This window comes from Erithacus rubecula, assembly GCF_903797595.1.
Source record: "Erithacus rubecula genome assembly, chromosome: 5".
NCBI lineage: Eukaryota > Metazoa > Chordata > Aves > Passeriformes > Muscicapidae > Erithacus > Erithacus rubecula.
The window spans coordinates 13,737,198-13,758,770 of record NC_136687.1 but is presented as its reverse complement, the minus strand read 5'-3'; the positions used below and the strand labels follow the sequence as shown (position 1 = coordinate 13,758,770).

At 38.6% G+C, this 21,573-nt stretch overlaps 1 protein-coding gene across 2 annotated transcripts in view; it reads left to right on the top strand.

The window, feature by feature from the left end:
• The first annotated feature begins 6,568 nt into the window (after positions 1-6,568).
• The window catches only part of TAPT1 (transmembrane anterior posterior transformation 1), a 46,569-nt gene continuing 31,564 nt past the window's right edge, over positions 6,569-21,573 (top strand). Inside the window, exons 1-4 of one of the 2 annotated variants that reach the window (XM_079307434.1) lie at positions 6,569-6,938; positions 11,294-11,424; positions 15,506-15,624; positions 19,112-19,135. In XM_079307434.1, coding sequence (XP_079163560.1) covers positions 6,668-6,938; positions 11,294-11,424; positions 15,506-15,624; positions 19,112-19,135 — 545 coding nt within the window. In that variant the 5' untranslated portion in view covers positions 6,569-6,667. The remainder of the gene's footprint in view (positions 6,939-11,293; positions 11,425-15,505; positions 15,625-19,111; positions 19,136-21,573) is intronic. The other variant, XM_079307435.1, reaches the window with a different exon arrangement.

Genomic DNA, 21,573 nt, shown 5'->3' with positions numbered 1-21,573 from the left:
AATAAATCTGGTCACCAGCATAGGCTGGGGGCTGCCCTGCTGGAAAGCCCATCTCTGTGGAAAAAGACCTGGGGGTCCTAGTGGACAACAAGCGTCCCTGAGCCAGCAGTGTCCTTGTGGCCAAGAGGGCCAGTGGCACCCTGGGGTGCATTAGGGAGAACATTGCCAGCAGGTTGGGATGGAATCCTGCCCCTCTGCTCAGCTCTGAGGCCACATCTGGAGAGATGTGTCCAGCTCTGGGCTCCTCAAGAGAGACACAGAGCATTGTCCAGTGGGCAATGAAGATGATGAAGGGGCACGAGCATCTGTCTTATGAGAAAAGGCCAAGGGAGCTGGGCCTGTTCAGCTTTGAGAGACGGGAGCTCATCAGTGCCTGTCAGTGTCTGAAGGGAGGGTGCCAGGAGGATGGAGCCAGGCTCTGCTCAGTGCTGCCAAGCAATGGGGAAAGAGGCAATGGGCAGAGACTGATGCACAGAATGTTCTGCCTGCATATGAGGAAGAATTTCTTTACTGTGCAGATGCCCAAACACTGGAACAGGTTGCCCAGGGAGGTTGTGGAATCTCCCACACTGGAGATACTCAAGAAATGTCTGGATGCAATCCTGTGCCATATTTTTTGGGATGGCCATGCTTGAGCAGGGAGGTTGGACCAGATGACCCACTGTGGTCCCTCCCAATCTCACCCATTCTGTGATTTTTACTGTGTAAACTCAGAAAACACTCTTATGTTCAAATCTAACACATTGGAATTCTCTTCTGAGTAGAGGTGTTTCCCAGAAGCAAGAGACTTAAGATCTAAAGATCTCAAAACCTGATTTTAGGCACAAAGCTTGTATATATGTATATCTATATTATACATATCTACATTTCTATATCTATATTTCTTATATTATCATAATAGAAATGCTCTTGCTGAATTGACATCTTCAACTTATTAAAATCAATTTACAGCAAACTTGATTGCTAACGATTCTTATAGCAGAAGTTTCCATCTCCGCTTGGGTTTGACATGACTGAAAACTCATGCTGCAAATTCAGTCACAAAACCCTGAATACTCTAAACTTGGGATTTCACCTCTGCTCCCCGGACCTGAAAAATATGAAAAAATGGTAGGCTGAAACTTATACATTAAAAAGCTCATTTTTATAGGTAACTTATTTTCTGACATCTAAACAAAATACCAACCCATTTCTGTAAGATACTGGAAGTTTCATTGTTAGGCACAGGAAACTCATGCTTAGGTGCTGAGACCCTACTTGCCAGGTGTTTCCCCTTTTCAGTTCTTGACTTTTGGAGCTCTCTATAACCATTTTTCCATCTGCATTTTCTCCATCGATTTCCTCCCACCCAGTCCTCTCACACTTCATGTCTGGCTTAGCTTTCCTGAGGAAGCAGCTGAGGATGGAGTCAAAGGCAGCTGCATTTTTATTTTATAACACTTAAGACTATCTTATCAAGTATAGAGCCATCTTTGAATATTATGCAGCTACAGGCAGATAGTGTGAGAAAAAGAGAAGAGATTACAAAACCTTTTTTTCAGCATCTCAGGGTGAAGATTGTGATAAAAGTAACTTGGAATTGGAGAGACTTATGAATCTTGGTACAACTCCACCTTCAAATTTTACTTGACTTTGAATTTCATGGCAAAATGCCCCATCACAGAGTTCAGTGATGCTGATGTTGAAGAGACACATTGTTGCTGTTCTTACATAAAAGCTATCAGAAGTTCAGATATTTTCACTCCAACAGAGACAGCAGTTTAAGTTTTAGTTGTGGTACTTTAAACAAGATATAAAACCTGAAGAAATCAAGGCACTGAGAAATGGAGATCAGGTCATGGGTAGGAAAATACTGTCCCTGATGGTCACAGAAAAAGTACTGCCTTGATAAAAAAAAATCATGAAATTTGAAAGAGAAAGAAATATAAAAATATTACACTGGGAAACTGTAAGAAGTCTTAAAAATCATGTAATATTATCAATTTCATTTTTAAGATAATGTGAGCATGCATTTAAAAACCTTTAATACTGAACTAATACTGAACCTTTAATACTGAACTCTGCTTGAACAATGGTCCCAGGATAAAATGCCATATAAAAGTATCTCAGGAGAACTATTCCTCAAAAAATTTCAAAGATGAAAGGTGTGGACAATCATGGTGTCACTGGAAAGCACCTTTGGTTTTTAACTGTGCAGTAGCTCCTGTGCTATATAATGAGGTATCCAAAGCAAACAAACAATGGAAATGTACCAGTGAGAAGTCAAACTCGACTTTCAGGTACTGTAGTATTGCATAACATGATTTGTACTTTCATTATCCAAGGACAGGCTGATGTTGAGTAATGCCCTTAGCTTACCTAGGAGTCAACCTAATCTTTAGCTTACAACACAGGAAAAAATATGGTAAACTCTAGCATTGCTATTTTCTATTGAGACTTTTTTTGTTTAAGTGAAACAGCTTATGAAAATTTCTTATACTGATTATTTTTCATATGTGAGGATTATCCCATGCAAAATAAATGTGCTGCATAGACGTTGAACATAAAGTGGAGGAATAAGTCTTTACGGGATTTTTCCCCTGTGGGCGTAAACAGATATTTTTAACTTCATCTACCAAACACAACTGACTGAGACAGAATTAGATTATATTTTCAACCAATACTTTAATACCTTGCAAATATACGACAGCTGCAACTCTGAAAGATTTAGAACTAAGTTTGTTAATATCAGTTGTTGCCAAGAGATGCACTGCCTTTAGTAGAAGAATGAATAGCACTCACATAATAAGTGGATTGATGAACTAAAAGTCACAAAGTCAACACAAAAGAAATTGCTCATATTACAAAAGGGGTTTAAAATATTTTATTGTGGAAATAAATCAGTATTATTGCACTTTGAATTCACAATGAATTTGTTAACTTGCCTTCTTACAGAAAGTGCACACACCAATGACACTATTAAAAAAAAAAATTATTGAAAATCACATTCAAGATCATAATTCAAGATAATTCTTGCAGGAGACTCAAGAAATTAAATAATAAAAGCTACATTTCTAGTATCTGGCCTGTTTTGAATGATATTGCAAAGTCCAAAGAAGTTTGAGCCCCTCTAGCCAAGAACTTACAATGGAAAGAAACCAGATGTTTGCATTAAGTTATGAGTATTGCAGTTACTTCTAACTGTTTCATATTGCATTGTTATTATCATTTTAACACCTGCCTCTTCTTTATTGTTACTTGTATTCTTGTTTCACTTAAATTTGCTTAGGGCAGTACACTGAGTTTCTCTAGACTTCTTTCACATTTCCTAACCTATGCCCACAATTTACTTCTCATATGAAATAAGATTTTGGTGATAGATCTTTTTTTCCCTGTTTCTATTACTACCTAAAAAGAATATCTTAGTTTATGTCTTTTTAATACACATCACTGATACAGCAAGTCTCTGAAGAGAGCTGTCTGAGTTGGTGGGGGTGAATGACACAGATGGCAAGGTCTGAAAAGACAACAAAGTTCTGACAGCAAAAAGCACAAACCAAAAAAAAAATTATGATGCATTTTCTGAATCTTCTTCTTAGTGACCTTTTGTGGAGTTTTGTGGACGAAAAATCCACTACAAAAATAAAGAGGAGTTTCACACCATGTACAATTTCTTCAGAGTAAAGGAACTCTTCTCACTAGGAGAGAGAGCAGTTGCAGCAATGAGTACTCAGAGATTAAAGCATAGCTGAGATGGATACACTATAAAAGTTTTAATACTTAACAGTGCCAAAAAACTTTTCTGGTATCAAATTTGTAAAAGTTCCTCTGTGAAAATTACATATAAGATACTTTTTGGGTAGTTTAAACATCAGTCTACTATATGCATGGAAAATTTTAGGCAAAAATTTAAGTAGCTTGTGCAAAGAAAGCCCCAAAGATCAAAAGAGCTGATGTTCCTAATAAAATTTAAGTGGCCCTTATTTCTCAGTCTATATTCACTATCCTAGTGGTTTTTGCTGTCCTATGAATGAAACTGGGTTTTTCTCCTGGGAGACAGTCATTGTTTTGAAACAATCCTACCCCTCCTCCCCACCTGCTAATTATCTCTTGGGGAAAAAGGTGGAACTGTAGCTGTAGGAACATTGACAGGGCTGTGTCTTGTTCTTAGAAAATCATTTTGGGAAAAAGATTTGTGAACAGTTATGAAACTGTAAAGCAGATTCTGACCTGCTGCAGAGTAACTCCATAGCATGTTTCAAAGCAGATAAGCTCTGGAAGGCGAAAAAATTCAGCTTTTCCTGCCCAAAAAGCAGATGGCTCTAGATAACTCCCAACAGCAGATATCATAATGAACCACTCTTCCTATATGAACACTGCTTGCATTTCTCACCAAACAACTTTTCTCCTCTGTTTTGGCTAGTTCAAGGCCTCAAATACCTAAACACTGGATTTTGCTGCAGTTGGGTTAACCTGTTGGATGGACACTGTGCCAAAATATCACATGTAATATTTGGAATACACATATTTGCATGTGAAAAAGAACATACTAATAATCCAGCAAATTATGTTTATAAACTGTATGTAAATACAGGGGGAAAAAAACCAAAAAAATAAACAGGACCCCATGGGTAGAAACTCAAGGATATCTACTCAATGTGCTTTTGAAGGAGGAGAGTGAATTCTTAGCTAAACCACACTGCAGTCATAATATTATTGTGCCTTCAGCTGAATTACTTCAAGCAGAAAACTGAAGATCTTGTAAATTAAGCAAGGTTGTCTTTGATCAACCTCTGAAGACAAAAATGTATGTGCTGTCACAACTGGTGCCAACAACTTATCACATAGCTTCTCAGCGGGCCTGAATAAAATGCTAGATGATGTTTGATTCTGCAAGTATCTTCTTTTCAATAAGATTGATAACAAGGTTGTGGCATTTGCTGTCCTTAAATATCATGCAATGCATCTTACGGTTGGATAAAACTTTCATACAGTTGGAAGGAGAGAACAGAACATCTCTCAGGGTGTCATGTAACTTTGCATCAACTGCACCAACCCTTCAGCTGACATAATTTTTAATTTCTTTATGGAGCTTTTCTTCTGCATCCTATTTCTCCAACTGCTTTTTACCTCTAAAGAGAAAAGATGAAACTCCAAACTGATAATGTGTAATATAGTAGCTATCACAGCTCTGTGATACTCTCACTACACAGCATCACCCTCTGGAAAATGCACTTCACTGCCCGAAAACACAAGATTTGGATTTGGATACAAAAATTGGATTGAATACAAAATTGGATTGGATACAAAATTTGGACTGAAAATACAAGATTTGGCTTGAAATGACAGATTTGGGGCATTTAGAACTACTAACAGCAATGGAAATGGGCACATCCAGTCTGTCCAAAGCCCAACATGCTCTTTGAGACAACTGTACAATTAAATTAGAGTTATAGACGAAGACTACTATGGCCTTCCAAAGAAAGAATAAAGCATTCTTTGTTTTCCCAGGGTGAGTGGCTAAATATTAATCTGACTGAATCTGGCCTGTGAATGCATGATAAGAACACGAGAACTGAATGTGAAGGAGATCTTGTACTTCAAATTCAGGCCAGGTATTTTGTCCTCATGCCCATGTGAATTCCCGTGCAAACAAGTGCTTCACTGTTACCTTGAGCTGCCTGCTTCTTACACCCATGTTTGTGTATAAATCGACACAGACAAGTAGTCTGTGGCAGGAACAATGATTTTTCATTAGTATGGTCTCTAGCAAGGCTCATCACCACGCTGCCAGGAAGGAATGGCATTTCCAGCGCTTCAGGGCCCCGCGATTGCAGGCCTGTTTCCCGGGCTCCTCAGACGCTGAGTGCGCTCGGCCCGGCTCGGCTCGGCTCGGCTCGGCTCGACTTCGCTCGGCTCGACTTCGCTCGGCTCGGCTCGGCTCGGCTCGGCCCGGCCCGGCTCGGCTTCGCTCGGCTCGGCTCGGCTTCGCTCGGCTCGGCTCGGCTCGACTTCGCTTGGCTCGGCTCGGCTCGGCCCGGCTCGGCTGGGCTTCGCTCGGCTCGGCTCGGCTCGGCTCGGCTCGGCCCGGCTCGGCTGGGCTTCGCTCGGCTCGGCTCGGCTCGGCCCGGCCCGGCTCGGCTGGGCTTCGCTCGGCTCGGCTCGACCGGCTCGGCTCGGCTCGGCTCGGCCCGGCCCGGCTCGGCTCGGCTCGGCTCGGCCCGGCCAGCGTGGGCCCGTGACCTCCAGCGCTCGGCGCGGGCTAACTCGTGCTCTCCAGTTCATTGAAACCCTGTTGGCTTTAAAGTTAATAATTCACCACTCGCTTTCCATTTTTGAACAAGGTCTTTATTTGCGTGGCTCAAGGTTTAATCACCTTGTTAGCAACTGCTTTGAGACGCCGTCGACGGCCCTCGTGGGGAGGGGGGCGTGAAACCGTGACCGTCAGACGCGTTTTGTGGAACGCGGCAGAGGCGCGCTGGGTCTGTCCCCGTGCGCAAACCGGGCACGTTCCGCTGCAGGGCCCTGGGAGCCGGGCAGCCTCGGGGCGGCGCGGCGGGACGCGCCGGGAAAGGCCCGGCCCCTGAGGGGTTAAGGGCGGCAAGATGGCGGCGCGCCGGCCCGCCCCTCTCCGCCCCCCGCGCGCGGGGCAGCGGCGCGCGGCCGGGCCCGCGGCTGTCGCGCGGTGATGAGTCACCGGCAGGCGCGCGGCGCGGGGGCGGCGGGCGCGCAGCGGGCGGCGAACATGGCCGGCGTTGCCGACGCCGCCGCCGCCGCTCCGAGCAGCGGCGGGGACGGGCGGCAGGACAGCGGCCGCGGGGAGCCGAAAACTCTCTGGGGGAGCAGCGAGCCGCGGCCGCCCGCCGCCGGCCCGGGGCAGCCGTCCCCGCAGCAGCGAACGGAGACGTTGGGCTTCTACGAGAGCGACCGGGGCAGGAAGAAGAAGCGGAGCCTCTCGGGTGAGGGGCGGCGGCGGGGCCGGCGGCCTCCTGGTCGCGGCAGCGGGGTCCCGGGATGGGGTGGCCCCGCGGGCAGCCGGGGTGGCCGTGGCGGTGTTGCCCGGGGCGGGCGGCTCTGGACAGCGCCGTGAACTTGGGCGAGCAGCGAGTTCAGAAAGTGCGGCGGGACCGGCCGGGCCCCGGGAACGCCGGGCGGCCCCAGGGAGCTTTCGCTCAGCCCTGCCCGTGGGCTCGGCCCCTCAAGTGGCCCCTCGGTGCGGTGCAGCCCGTCGGTGTGCCGGCTGTGTCCGGCTGCCCGCCCCGGGCTGCTGGGGATCGGGAGGGTGCCGGGCGGTCCCCGTGCCCTGGCACGCAGTTTGTCTGCTGCTGCTCGGGGGTGTGCACACAGCGCGGGCATCGTCCGTGGGTGTGCTGTGCCCGGAGGGTGCGACTGTCTGTCGGGCTCCTGCAGCGGAGCGGGGCCGCTCAGCCTGCAGCCCCGCGTTTCCCGAGCCTGGCGGGCCGGGAGCCTGCGGCTTCGCTCAACTTTCCTGCTCAAGTGCTGGAAATGTTTCATCGTCTTGCCAGTTCTTGTTGCACGCTCATAGCTATGACTACAGTGGTCTTTGCCTCTGCTGCTGGCAGCAACGATGCCATTAGAGCTGTGAAGTTGTACGCAGATTATTAAAAGTCATTTAAAGTAAATGAAGTTTACCAGCTGGGGGCTTATAAGGAAAAATAAAGGAAAAAAGTCATATACTTTGCTATCAATATGCAGCTATATTTACGTTCACGCTTCAAGTGGTTATTTCAGGTATCTACCAAGCAATTTTTGTAAATAGCTCTGCCGTTTTTATAAAAACTGTCAGTCACTGTCAGGATTAATTTAATGTTGCTAAGGTTATAAATAACTGTATTAGCACTGTGTTCTTAATTGTTTGGCTTGCTGAATATCTGGAAAGTGCTTGAAGTGTTAAACTTTCAAGGCTTTTTCAGTCTTGGCTTGAATGTGATAACACAGGTCTTATTAAAAAAAAAAAAAAAGAAAGAATGGGAATTCGGATTGAACTTTAATAATGTGTCAACAATTAAAGGCTTTTCTTCTGAGTTTGATGGGTACTGTCTGTTTGTGATGTGTTATATCATCAGATATGCAGCATCATTGACTGCAGTTCTATGCTGTTGATGAACACTATACAATGTAAAGGGGATGTCATTTCTATAGTTATGATGGAATTGACTTGATTGGAGTAATAAGAATTGCTGTGAGGTGAGAAAAAGAATGATAAAGATACATACTGATATGCCTGAAAACAACTGAACAAATAATTTTTTAAAAAGGGATTGTCACTTAACTGTGTTCATGCAAATGATTTGAAATTTTAAAATAGTTAAAAATCTTCGGTGCTCTCTGTTGCTTCATGGCAAGAAAACATAAGAACAGGCTTCTTGAATGAGCAACTAAAAATTCTAATTCATCTAAGGGTAGCAATATGTTAAATAATAGAAGTAGGGTTTTCTTCACATTGGTGTAGCAGGACTAGTATGTAAAGAGAAGTTGATTAGAGGAGAAAAAAAAACTTTTTAAAATATATATTTTCTTGATTGAATAATTGGCATGCTTATGGAAGAAGTGTGTATTTAGGATTGAGAGGAGTGAAGTGAGTGCCTGGAATTGTTGTATTTAGGATTATATGATAGAAACTTACTGAAGTGCACTGCATTTCAAATTTCCACAACTTTTCCTCTCCTTTCTGGTTAATAGTTATCCTTTGTGCAGCTATGCATTGAAGTATAATTTAGTTAAATCATTATCTTCTTGTCTTGAAGGAATTTGTGTTCTTTTGTGTTTTTTGAAGATGCTTATTTTTTCCTGTACCAAGGTGTGGAGATAAAAGAACATACTGTCAGCATTGAGAGTATGCTGTCTGAACAGATTAAACTTGGGCCACAGTCTAAAACTTTCTGACTGCAAAAGAGGGGAATTTGAAGTAGGGAAAGTATTTAAAGTAGGAGGTAGAGTTTACTTTTTAAATAAAATGTTGCTTGATGCTTTGATAGCAGAATTAAGCTGTTTTTCCAATGATTTATTACTTTGTTCTGCCTTGGTGTCTCATGCTGTTCTTTTGGTTACTGTGTTTTTCCTACAGGGTCAGTCACTAATCTGTTTCACAGCTGGCACAGAGCTGAGGCTGGGGCTGGGTGGGTAAGAGCTCAGAAGGGAGGTGGCTGAGTGACTGCGCGCTCCAGTGCATCCCCTGTCACTGGAGAGATGATTTTGCAGTCACACTCTGGAGTTTATGCATTGATCAACCTCAGTCATGAGGAGTGATTATCCCTCAATATATTGGGCATGAAAATATAAGGTGTTGAATACTTTAAAGCATTTGGTTTTCAGCTATAGCTCTAAAATATTTTGTGTGGGTAAGAAGGGATGGGAACAAATAGTTCATTAGCTGAAATCTTAGAATATGTGAAGTTGACAGGGACTCGTAAATTGTCCCATGGTGCTTACCCATATACATGTATTTACTGTGCAGGCAACTTCAGTTGTTTGAGATTACTTTAAATTAGAGAAGGTTGGTTATTTTAGGTGGAACTTTCAAGTTTTTAAACATTGAAGAATTGGCATAACTGAAAAAGTTACAAGTGGTATGTTGCAAAGGAAAACTCGAGAAAACAAGTTTACAAGAGGTCTGAGCAGTGATTTCACTGAATGAACTTTGATTGAAACTTTATACCTAAATATTAGTTTATTACTGCTCATTAAGCAACATGTTGTTTTGTTTGTTTTAAAATAAATGCCTTTAAGGCCTCAAGTGGGTTTGGCCTACTTAGTAGAAGTGGATCAGTAACACACAGATCATCAAAATCACTATCCAGTCGAAAGGTCATACATGGGAAAAATGGTTCAGTTCTCTTAGTTTAAAGAAAATCATGATTTATTAATAATGCATAATTAAGAAGTAGTTAGTGAATTTTATAGCTGTGATCAGTATCAGCAATAATGAATCACAATACCAGACATACAGCGAATATTAATGTGTCACCACTTCTGTGAAGTGCCTGTAGTCCCCCCAAGTTCTAATCACACCTTTCACCCAAGGTAGTGCAGGCTGTAAGCACAGCCTCTTTTGCTTCTTTTATGTGTCTGCTTGAGCTGATTCCTTTTTTTGCTTTAAAACTCTTCTTAATCTTCTGGTTACTGGGAAAGTCTTCATCTTCAATGTGATGAATATTGACAAGGCATTGCCTCAGCTTCGGGTGACTTCTTCATGCAGAATGTCAATAATTGCATTTTCCTCTTAACAGCTGTTAGCTAAGTTGTTTTACTAAGAATGTATATGTAGCCTCTTCCTGCCCTGAAAAATGTCGAGCATTCTACCATGCAAGGTTACTTCTGCCTCCTCTAGTTCTAAGACTTTGGCAGAAATTTGAATTCACTATTTGTGAACATGTGCTTGTATCATAGCAAGTGTCTGTAGCTTTTCATCTGTTTGTGTAGATAAGTGATTTTTATCTTCTGGGTATTGTGTAAATACTGAGAGTTTCTGGTTTTAAAGGCCAATAACCAGAGATACTGAACTTCATTGTAGTGTCCTGTCAATTCTGAAGTTTTGCAAGGAGGTGGTAATGTCAGACCACGTCAGTGAGTGTTGAAGCTTAAGTTCAACCTTCTTGTGCATTTCATAATTATGATTTCATATATTATTAATTTTGTAAGATTACTTTGTGCAAAGTCTTTTTTAGAGGCCATATGAGCTGTTTAAACACAGGCCAGTTAGCCTTCAGGTTATTTACCTATGGCAGTTAAAGCATAGGAGATCTGTACGTGCTTAATGACTTTTTGGTTGTGAAAGACCTCATCACCAGAAGTTCAGTGTGTTTGTACTGTTTGTGCACTGAATCGCTTGGGATCACGTATCTGTGAATGTTTTGCTGTTGCAGAAAATAATTCTTTAAAATGAAGAACAGGTTGCTAATGTTGTGGAGAGAGAAAATAGCTTTTAAGAAGTCAAAATTAGAGTTTAGTAAATTTAGGAAGTCTGAGAATACACTAAGGATTAGATTCACTCAGCATGTTGCATTTTGTGTAGCGGCTTTGAGTAATATTTTGTAGAAGTGGGATGTCTGATTGCTCGGGAAAAGTAGCTTGTTTGTTGGGAGGCAGCAGGGGAGTGAATGGGAGAGCGCTGGACTTGCATCTCCTGTAACTCCTTCCATGCGAAGTTATTTAACCATCAGCAGAAACCGTCCAGGTCAGAGGCCATGTAAATGAAACATGTAGCAAGTAATAAGTGACAAAAGAATAGCAGCTTCCCACCCTCTAGAGGTCATGCCTGAAGTATCTTCTGCTTATGTGTTTTTCTGAATAGATCTTTCCTTGCTGAGATTCATCAGTGCTGAGCTAACAAGAGGTTATTTCCTTGAACACAATGAAGCAAAATACACAGAGCGGCGAGAGAGAGTGTACACATGCATGCGGATACCAAAAGAACTGGAAAAGGTGAAGTATGCTTTAATGTTTGGTTCAATTTGGAGATGAAATCTGTTGAATTAAATTTATTTAAATAACTATTTATTTTTAAAACACTTTTGCTGCAAAAATAAGATGTTAATGATTATTTATTTTAAAATAATCTATAATGGTCATTTTTCAATGTTGCTAGCTTAAATGTTTTTGTTTTGGGTTTTTTTTTTGCCTATTTGCTTGTTGCTGCTGGCAACTCTTGTCATTAGCAGAGACAAACAAATGCAGATGATGACAAATTAATTCAAATATTAAGACGTCACTCATCCTTAAAGGAACAATCAAGCAAAAGAAAACAGCAAAATGTAATTTTTAATTTAAAAAAAACTGTTTCAAAGATTTTTTGCCAGTGTAAAATTCTCTGAGGATTGGAGGGTTTCAGTCTTATGAAAACATCGTGACAGATGAGTTTTTCCGAGGTTTTGGACTTAATTTTGTGGTCTTTTATTTTCCTTCTTGCCACCATTTACCACATCTTCCCTCTCTGTCCCAGTGTTGCAGCCCTTCCTGAGGGATTCTTGCCACCTCCTTTATGTCAGCTTAGATATAATTTTGGCCCTGCAGTGAGCCAATTTGGTTCTGGCTTAACCATGTTGATTGCCGTGCTGGAAGGCAGCAGCATTATGCTCAGGAATGATGAGTAAGGCAACATTGGTAGTAGGGTTTGGCTAGGCTGCAGTGTAATGATAACATTAAAATTAGTACTGCTAAAATTCCCAAAATCTCTAGGGATTAAGTTATATAGGGCTAAATCATTTTAATTTAGACTGAAGGAAGAAGCTTGTTTTGCTCTTCCTCCCACTTCAGTCTCCCGCTTTATGCATACTGCCAGTTTTGCATGAGCTGTGGTGCTTGTTGGACCATTCCAGGAGTTAAATCTGCTCATAATTTGGCAGTAAATGTTATACTTTCTTTGCTCTGTTTGCTCTGTGCTAGACTGGTGTACTGATTTGCTCAGCCAGTATTTTTGAGAATCCAGAGTCTACAGAAGGGGAGCTTTATAACTAAAGATGAAAGTGGAGGGAGGAAGGGTAGGCAGGATTCCCTTGGTCAGTAGTGCTCATGTTCCCCTTCAGTATCATTAAATTCATCCTTCTGCCATGATGAGGCCTGGCTTTACCAAACTAAATTCCCAGTCAGTTAGTGCAGAAAGTCACAGAATTAATGAGATTGGGATGGACCCCTGGAGTAGTCCATGCCCTAGCTTAAAACTGTGTGACCTGCAATAAGATGTTCAGGATTGGAGGCTTTGAACAACTCCAGGGATGGTGTCTTCACATCCTCAGTATTTACCCATTCTAGTTTATGACTGAATATTCCACTTGTGGTAGAGACTCAGTTGAACAATACAGAATTTCTACATCATCTCCATTTTAATTATGTAGATTATTACATGCTGTCTCCAAGACACAAAAATTATCCTGAAGGGTTGTCACCATAGCTTTTCAATAAAACATTCAGTGTGTAAGAATATGCAATATTCAGCAGTCTTCTTATTTATAACATTAATGCTGTAAATGGTGCAATTGATGGGTTTTACATGGTAAATAAAACTTCAGTCTGCGTTTTGAATATGAAATAATATGTAACTGAATAATAAAGATATTTTTAAAATGATAGTTGTTTTTTTCCAGTGAGATTATGAACTAATTTTTGGTTCTTTGCATTGGCTTAGTCCTTGTTAGTATACATACTAACTGTATCAAATTGAGCACCTAGAAATCAACTAAATAGTGTACAGATCATCACCTGTTGCAGAAATCACTTGCTGATGTGATACAAAAATCTGCTTACTTGAAATAGAGCTTGTGAGACACTAGTAAAGGAAGAGAAGAATTTTCTTGATGACTTGTTTTATTTGCTACCTAACAGTATAATTGCAGAATAAGAATGAAAGCTATAATCAGGTAGAGTGAGAATAAATTTGAGTATATTTATGAAAGCCTAATATCAGATGATAGGCACTTATTTAGCATCCATAGTTTTAGAGAGGGATGTGATGTTCAAAAGGCAGTATTTTAGTTGTTGTTGTTGTGAGTGCCCCTTTTTATTTAGAGAAGCTAGATAATTTACTGTGTAAGTGCTGCTTCCACTCAAGCATTTTGTGCAGTTTCAGTGGGAGCTTTACATTGTCTTAGGTTCTTTATACTAAATAAGGTGGTCTGGTGGTCTCTATCCCTTCCATCTTAAGGGTACAGTTTTCAGTTATCTCAAAATTAAACTTTGTGCTCCTTTGTTAAATTATAGTTGTGATGAGGGAAAAGCTCTGTAGGCTTTGTGATTAGTTCCTTAATATCTGGAATGGAGCAGCAAAAATAATGTTTACAGAAACTGAGTAGAAGGTTCAGCACCAATTATATTTCATTGGGTGCCTGCAGTAAAAGCATTGAGAAAATTAAGATATTAAACACTAATTGCAAATATTAATGCAAGCTTATAGAAAGTGAAAAACCATAATTTCTTTTCGGTGGATAAGAAGTCTGTCTAAATCTAAAAGAAAAAGTAGTGTTGTTTTTGTGATTCTAAAGATGTCCTCAAAGAAAACAAGGAAAAAGCAGGCTAACTTTCTGTTTTGTTTGGGTTAAGGAGTTTGAAAATACAAACTGTTCAGTTCCAATCATCTTCAGTGCTTGAATATTCAGCACCTAGTTTAAAAGTTATTTCAAAATAAATAGATAGCTTAGTGACATATTAAAGCAGTGCATAAATTAATCCACAGTTCATGTAACCACTCCTCATGATAACTTTGAATAATAACTCAAAATGCTGGAAATATTTGAAAACAGAGGGGAATGAGTAAATATCAGGAAAGAGATCTTAACATCACGATGGTATTGAAGTATGCTACCACTGTAAAATTGGTTGAAATAACATTACAGAGGAAAGTAAAAACTCAGGAATGATGGCAGTGCTGTTGTGCCTGCGTCTGTTGTCTTATGTGGCTTGTGGATAGTTGTTCTGCAGTCTATAGGATTGCTTTCAGAGTTACAGGGATGTTCAAGGTGTACAAGTTCTCACTGCACATGGAACTGGCTGTTGCACAAGCTAACAAAGAAGGTACTTTAAAAGGCAAAAAGATTGTGAGAGAAAAGTTATTTACTTGTACTTTGGTTTACACCCCCACCCCAGTATCCTCCTTTCCCATCAGCAGTACATACAACTTCCACATGTAAATGCATATCTGACATGGATATCTAGGTCTGCTTAGATATTGCCAGTCTTAATTGTGTAGCCAGTTAAACTGGCTTCTATGGGATTATCCTTGCAGGAAAAGAAGTAACTGGCTCATGGTCTGATAGAAGCATAAAAGCATATTCCTAGACTTCCATTTAGATAGAATGCGGAATCATTTGAAGAGCAGATAAAGGAATGTCATATGGGGACAGTCTGGTACATAGGAGCTTTGGAATTGTAGAGTTAATGTCTAATTTAATTATCACAGAGTTGCTTGGCTTGTAGCCACATTGAATGGCTTTAATGTTTGTATATATTAAGGATTAAAAAATTTTAACTGAGGGCAACTAGAAGATTACCTCTTCATGTTTTGTATTTTTTGTATGAAAAAGGTGGTTATTCTTTGCAGACCTACCACAGCTGTAATTAGCTGTTCAATAGAAAATTTACAGGGTAATAGAAAACTTTTTGGGGTGAGGAAACAAGGTTGAAAAAGGAGGTAGGCAGAAAATGGCTGTGCTCATTTACACACAGCTCTATGAGTTGAAAACGTGAACTTTGATAACCTTACAGGAAAGTCACCATTGGAAAATGAGCTACAGTTATATTCAACTGCAGTTTATATATTAAATAAAGACTAAGTTCAGTGAGCTGTGAAAGTCTACAAAAGTCTTCACTGCTTGGACCTTGTGGTGCAAAATTTTGGCTGAATAGTCCTCAAATTTTTTTTTTTTACAGTTCAGCTGACTGAACAAGTGAGAATATTGTCCTTATTTCATTAATTAGTCTTATGTAAATGTATTTTTCATAAGATAATTTTTTATAAACTTTTTGTAAATTTTATAAACTACTAACATATTTCTGTTTTATTTTTGTAATTTAGTTGATGTTTTTTGGAATCTTTTTGTGCCTGGATGCTTTTCTGTATGTGTTCACCCTGCTTCCTTTGAGAGTTTTTCTCGCCATGTTCCGGTTCATCACTTTGCCTTGCTATGGCTTACGGTAAGTTGATTCAAGACAAAGGTGATACCCTTACAAAATGTTTCACTGGTTATGTGTGTGCTTCATTTTATGGCCTTTCAGTGCCATTTGAACTACTAATGACTTCTGCCACTGTAACATAGACGTCTCAGTCTAAACTAGTAAAGGTGTGTGTGGGACCTTTAAACTTTACCAGCAGTCACTGTCATCATTGTTTCCTTCAGACACAGCAGGTTGATAGCAGCAGCACTTAGACATATTCAGGTTAGCAAAGGAGAGAGATGGAACCTTACCTTATAGTTTTGTTCTTTGATCTGACATCTATTTGAACTTTTTTATTATTAATTTCTTAGACTAGGCTCATGTCTTTTGCTAGGCTCTTCGATATTAAAACAGAACAGCAGAAGTTTTCCTTATTTTCATAGAAAACTTTGCTGTAAAGATCCCTGAGTAAAATGTGTTATTTTATTTTCTCTGAGGAATCCTAGTAAGTGAAACAGGTAGAGGAAAACCATAAAAATATTAAGATCTTCATGTCTTAATTTTCTGTTCTTATCAATTCTAAGAAGTTGCTAATACATAAAATTTTTAGTTTCCCCTTCTGGCATTGACATCAAAAATTGGACAGACTTAATTTCCTTCATAAAATCTGCTACTTCATTGTAAAGTTGGTTGTATAAGCCTTAAGTGTAGCCTGAAATAAAAGGAGCACTTATATTGATGTTATGTTTATTGCTTGAATTAATAAAGACTTCAGGACCTTTATTCTGAATTTTCTAAAACTTGAAGTTGATTTATGGTTACTGATTTTTAAAAAATTTTTTAAAATAAAGTTGTTTGTATTTGTATTATCAGTATTGCCTTTATTTGTGAAGGTCTTTTAGATGCATAGTTTAGAAATGTATGTTCTGATTACAGCAAATGCTAGTCTAGTTGCAAAAACTAATATTTTAAAATATAGTCTAAAATTGAGATGTTTGTATTTGGTGATGTAAAACATCAGCACTAGATGGCAGCACTGTTTTATTGCTCTTAATTTTGGACTGAACCTCAGACTTGCTAGGTCAAGGGAGTTTTCTTAGCTGTGTAAAAATGACAGTTATTTGGTTTTAACCTGATGATAAGGCAAATGACATGCCCATTTGTAGATATCTATATGGACACTATAACTTAAATTCAGGTTGATGTAATGGAATTCAACATATCATTTGAATCTTACTTATTTACTGTTTAAAAATGTTCTTCCTCATTAGTAAACTCAGCTTTGCTTTTGGCAAAGAAATTCTTCTGCTCTTCTGAAATTACAATTAATGATTTCAAAGACCACTTGCTGGTATAGGTTATTGTTCAATATGCTGACGAAAGTGACATTTGAAGCACCATATGCACTCACATGTATATGATATGTATATATATGCATACATGCACCTGCAATGCTAATATTTAGTGCACCTCCTTGGCAGTATTTTGTGTGTAAGGCACAATAGAAGCAGGTTTAATCTATTGAGCTTCGCTGTGTTAAAGTGGTATCAGGTAAAATGCTGTGAAACTGAGATTACCTTGAGTGAAGAAGTCTTTGTTTTTGTAATGACTCCTGAAGCAATTTCTTTAGTCACAATTTCTGAATCTCTGCTTGTTCAGTACCTGAGGCTTTATCTAATTCATTCATGTTCTAAAGTTGGTGGCTTTTAACTGAAAGTTTTAGGACTCATGTCTATAGTATGTAATGGAACTTCTTCAGATGTAATGATTCTTATCTCTGTACAGAGCCTGTGCTTTGAATTTTTGGGGCTTTTCTTGTTTTTTGTAGTTATGCTGATTGTATTTGTTATGGCAATATTATTTGTGATTTTCTTCCAGCTCAGGAAATACATTTTTATGTATTTGTAACAAAATAGAGTTGAATAGTAATTACATTTGTACTTACAAAGCAGGTGGCTATTTATCTTTTAGCTTGCTCTTCCTTGTAAATATCAAATAAATGTTGACTAGTTGCTACTTGAACCTGCCACATCATATTCCATTCTGTGTGGTAAATAAAAGTGCTCCTCCCTTCATCTTGATTTTTTTTTTTTCAACATCTCTGTGAAGTAATTGATCAGTGAGTGTTCTTTTTCCCTTCCAATTTATTCTTCAGCTTATTTATATCCTCATAATTCTATCTTCTCTTTTCAATGTAGAGAAATGTACCCATTATATTTTTTAAACAATAAAACCGCATTCTATACAAATGGGCTAATTCCTGTTTATGGTATATTATGCGAAGTGCTTAAATATAGGGGAAGTGGTTTATAGCCTCTTCCACATGCTGTAATACTTAATTTTACCAAGTTCTGAAAGGAAACAGTGTTTTTCAGTAGAAAATAAATAGAACAACATTATTCTAAGAAACTGTAGAAAGAAAGCATATCTGGAAGAATAAAACAAACATACACTGGCATTCTTCTTGTGAACAATATTTATTTGTTCATATTATCAGGCTATTAAATAAATTTGAACCTCTGTTGCACACTTATTCCCAGACTTACTTTTTTTCTGAGGAATTTAGTTGTGAAATCCATAAACTTCCTGTTGTCAGCTGAAGTTCATTGAGGAAGCTGTGCATCTGCCCACCAAAATGTGTGGCTTTCTACCAACCAAAAAAAGGAAGATGAATTCATTATTTTCTGTAGTATACTCTCAGATCCTTTTAGATCCTCTCGGTACTCCTTTCTCCTTTCCATAGCAGTGCATAGTGTAGCAACATTACAACCTTCTCTTTCTTTCTTTCTTGTAAATCAGACCGAAGGGAAGAGCACTTTCAATTCCTTTATAGGATGGAATGTGGTGTCACAGGGATTCCTCCTTGGTGAGTAAATCCTGATTTTCTGTTTCCTTCTGTGCTGTCAGCCAAATTCACACATCTACATGTAATCAATAAAAAGGCTGGTTACAAATGAATAGTATAGGTAAATTAATCAACATTCCTCAAAGGAGAAACCAACACTTAGTTTTAATAAAAAGCACATGAAATTGATTCAGTACTATTTGTGGTAGGTATATTTTCTTATGTAACTTTACATCATTGTGGAAATAAATCATCATAGATTTAAAGCATTTTTCACATAGAGTACCTGTGGACCAATTTGGCTCAGCTTAAAAAAAGGTATCTTGGAAAAATTATAGCCCCTGCTGTACTTCAGTTTATAGTGCCTTAAGCTTTTTGAAATTGCTTCTAAGTACTGCTTCAGTCAGGTTCATAGCTGTACTTTTGTGTGTGCTTAGAGCAGGATTTTTTTGTAATGCTTAGCCTCAGTCATAGGGCATTCAGTAAGTTAATTGCCAGGTATCTTAGTATAAGACTTACAGATAATTCTATGCATAATAAAATACAGCACTTTAGCATGTGTTTGTTTACTGTCTTCAGTTATATTTGATTCTGTTCTTTTAACAGTAAAAGCTTAATGAAAGCTTTTTCTAGTTGTCACTTATTTGAAATCTCGTTTTGTTGTTTTATTTTTTGAGACAGCTCTCATCGGGGCCTAACAGCAAGGTTGGTTTTGTTTCATTCTTAGCATGGTCTCGTGCTTTATTGTGTGCATGTAGAGGCTTTTTTTCTTTGAGAAATGCAATGCCACCTAATTTTGGCAAGCTTGGCTCTCAGTTTCTTAGAATTCTTCATTTGGGATATATTTTTCTTATCAGTCTGTACAATCAAAATTTTACATTGGTGAAATCCTGCATACTGTAAGGTGTACCTCTTCTTAAAATCTCAAAAGAGCTTCTTTTCCTGAAGTCAAACTTGAACATAATTGTAGGAAAATATTTCCAATAGATCACATAGCCCATTTTAAAAAATTTTAGTTTATAGTTATGTGGGCAATATACCCTTCAACCTTGCTGGGATTTTATTTTCCCTGACATCTTTACTAGTGCTAACAGGAAAATATCCCCTTATGTGTTAATTTAATCATTTTTGTTAGTGCTTCGTGTAAAATTAGAAATTTTCTACACCACAGTTCATTAATGAAGGATATATTGAAGAATTCGGGGTTTGGTAAAGACTACACTTAAAACAAACTTCCATTGTTCAGTTTCCCTGCAAGTATCTGATGTAAAATGGAGAAAAAAAACCTAAGGAAAACTTTAACTAGATCACTATATCAATAACTGAAATTTTTTTTTATAAATCTCAGTGGTTGCCCAACTGTCTGAAAATGTTAGCATTGAATAAATAATACAGTTAGAAGAGGTTTGCTGTAAAATACATGTTTAAGCTTATAACATGCTAAAAGACTTCTTCAGTGCATTATTAACTGAACAATAAACCCAAATAAAAACGATTTTTAAGTGTCAACATTTATAGAAACATTACTTTTACAAAAGCTTTAAAATATATATGTGTGTATATTATTAAGATGAAAATATCCATCTAAAACATTTTTGCAGTGACAGTATTGGAAATTTTTTATGTGTTGATGTCATAGGAGTAATTGTTTAGAGTAATCTGAATTATTTGGATGAGACTAAATAGTCTAAACTAAATAAACCAATTAAAATGCTGTGAATTGTATCAATAAACAAGAAAAATTCTTGAATGCCTCTTGGTTTTAAAAATACTAACAAAATAATCAAAATCCAAACAACTCTAAAAGATGATTGGAATACCTTATGTAATCAAACTAGTGAAAAATTGAGGAGCACCAGGAGGCCTCGAAGACAAAATTCATATGATATGATGTGACAGTCTGCAGTGAAGTTTAAAATAATATATTCAGAGTGCATATGAGTTGGATGGCAAAGTAACTAAGTGCTCAGACAAGTGTGCTTGTCTGCAGATTACACCATGTAGTGAAAGCATTGTTCATTTTGTAATGTCAGTTGCTGAAAAGCATACCAGGAACACCTGTAGTGAGACTTCTTTTTAGATGCTTTTATACAGCAAGAGCAAATTTCACTTTGTCCAGGTTGCATTTCATGTTTTAAGTACTTTTGAATCAATGAGCAAGGCTTATTAAAATGCCTAACACACAGTCTTGGTTTTCTTGGAAATCACTTGCTTAAGCAATCTTGTGCATTACCTACTTGTGATTTTGAACATATTAATGACAAATGTTGGTAAACTGTGATTTATCTTTAAGAACGCTCTGCTTGATGCTGAGTGACTTCAGTTGTACAGCTGTTGGAACAAAAACAAGTTTGATGGGGTAGATACCAATACTTTGAAAGCCTTGATCTGGTTTGCTTCTTTAATAAATTAAAGTACTGTGAAGTCCATCATGCTGTTCAGTAACAAACATTAAGGATCAGTAGTGTGACCATCTGCGTAGTCATGGCCAGTATGGATGATGGAACCTAATGCTTTTCAACCAATAGGTGGAGACAGAACTCTTGCTACTGTATAAAATGTTTATCATGGCATTTTGATTATGATGTTAAATAGAAATGCCTTGAAAATTACAGAAAGGTAACTAATTCCTTGAACTTTCACTTATTTAAGGAGTTCACTTATGATGAACACTGTTTTTCACACTAGATTTTTCTTCATTGGGTAGGTATTTTATGTAGATTGTGATTTAAGACTTAATTTTGTAACAAAGGGGATTGTTTTGTAAGTGTCACAAGTCATCTTAAAAATGTGGTTTTTCCTAAAATTTATCCAAGTTTGTTGGTAGTCAGGATATTTGGTAACATTCTAATTTGATAGTATTTTAATTTAATTTTATAGAATAGGAGAGTAATTCTTGCTAATTATTTATAAGGCAATTTGATTGCTTTTAGCTTTCCAAAGGCAGAGGACATACACAGATCCAATGGCTTTTTATACAGAGGAAAGACTTGGATTTACACATTCTAAATTTGTCTCATGGTGAACAAACCATAAATTGGAAAATTCAAAGTATGAGTATTAAACCTTGATTTTTATTGTGTTGTAAAAAATTTTTTTTTCTGCAACAGACTGATTTGCTTAGTTCCTGATTGATGTCAGTC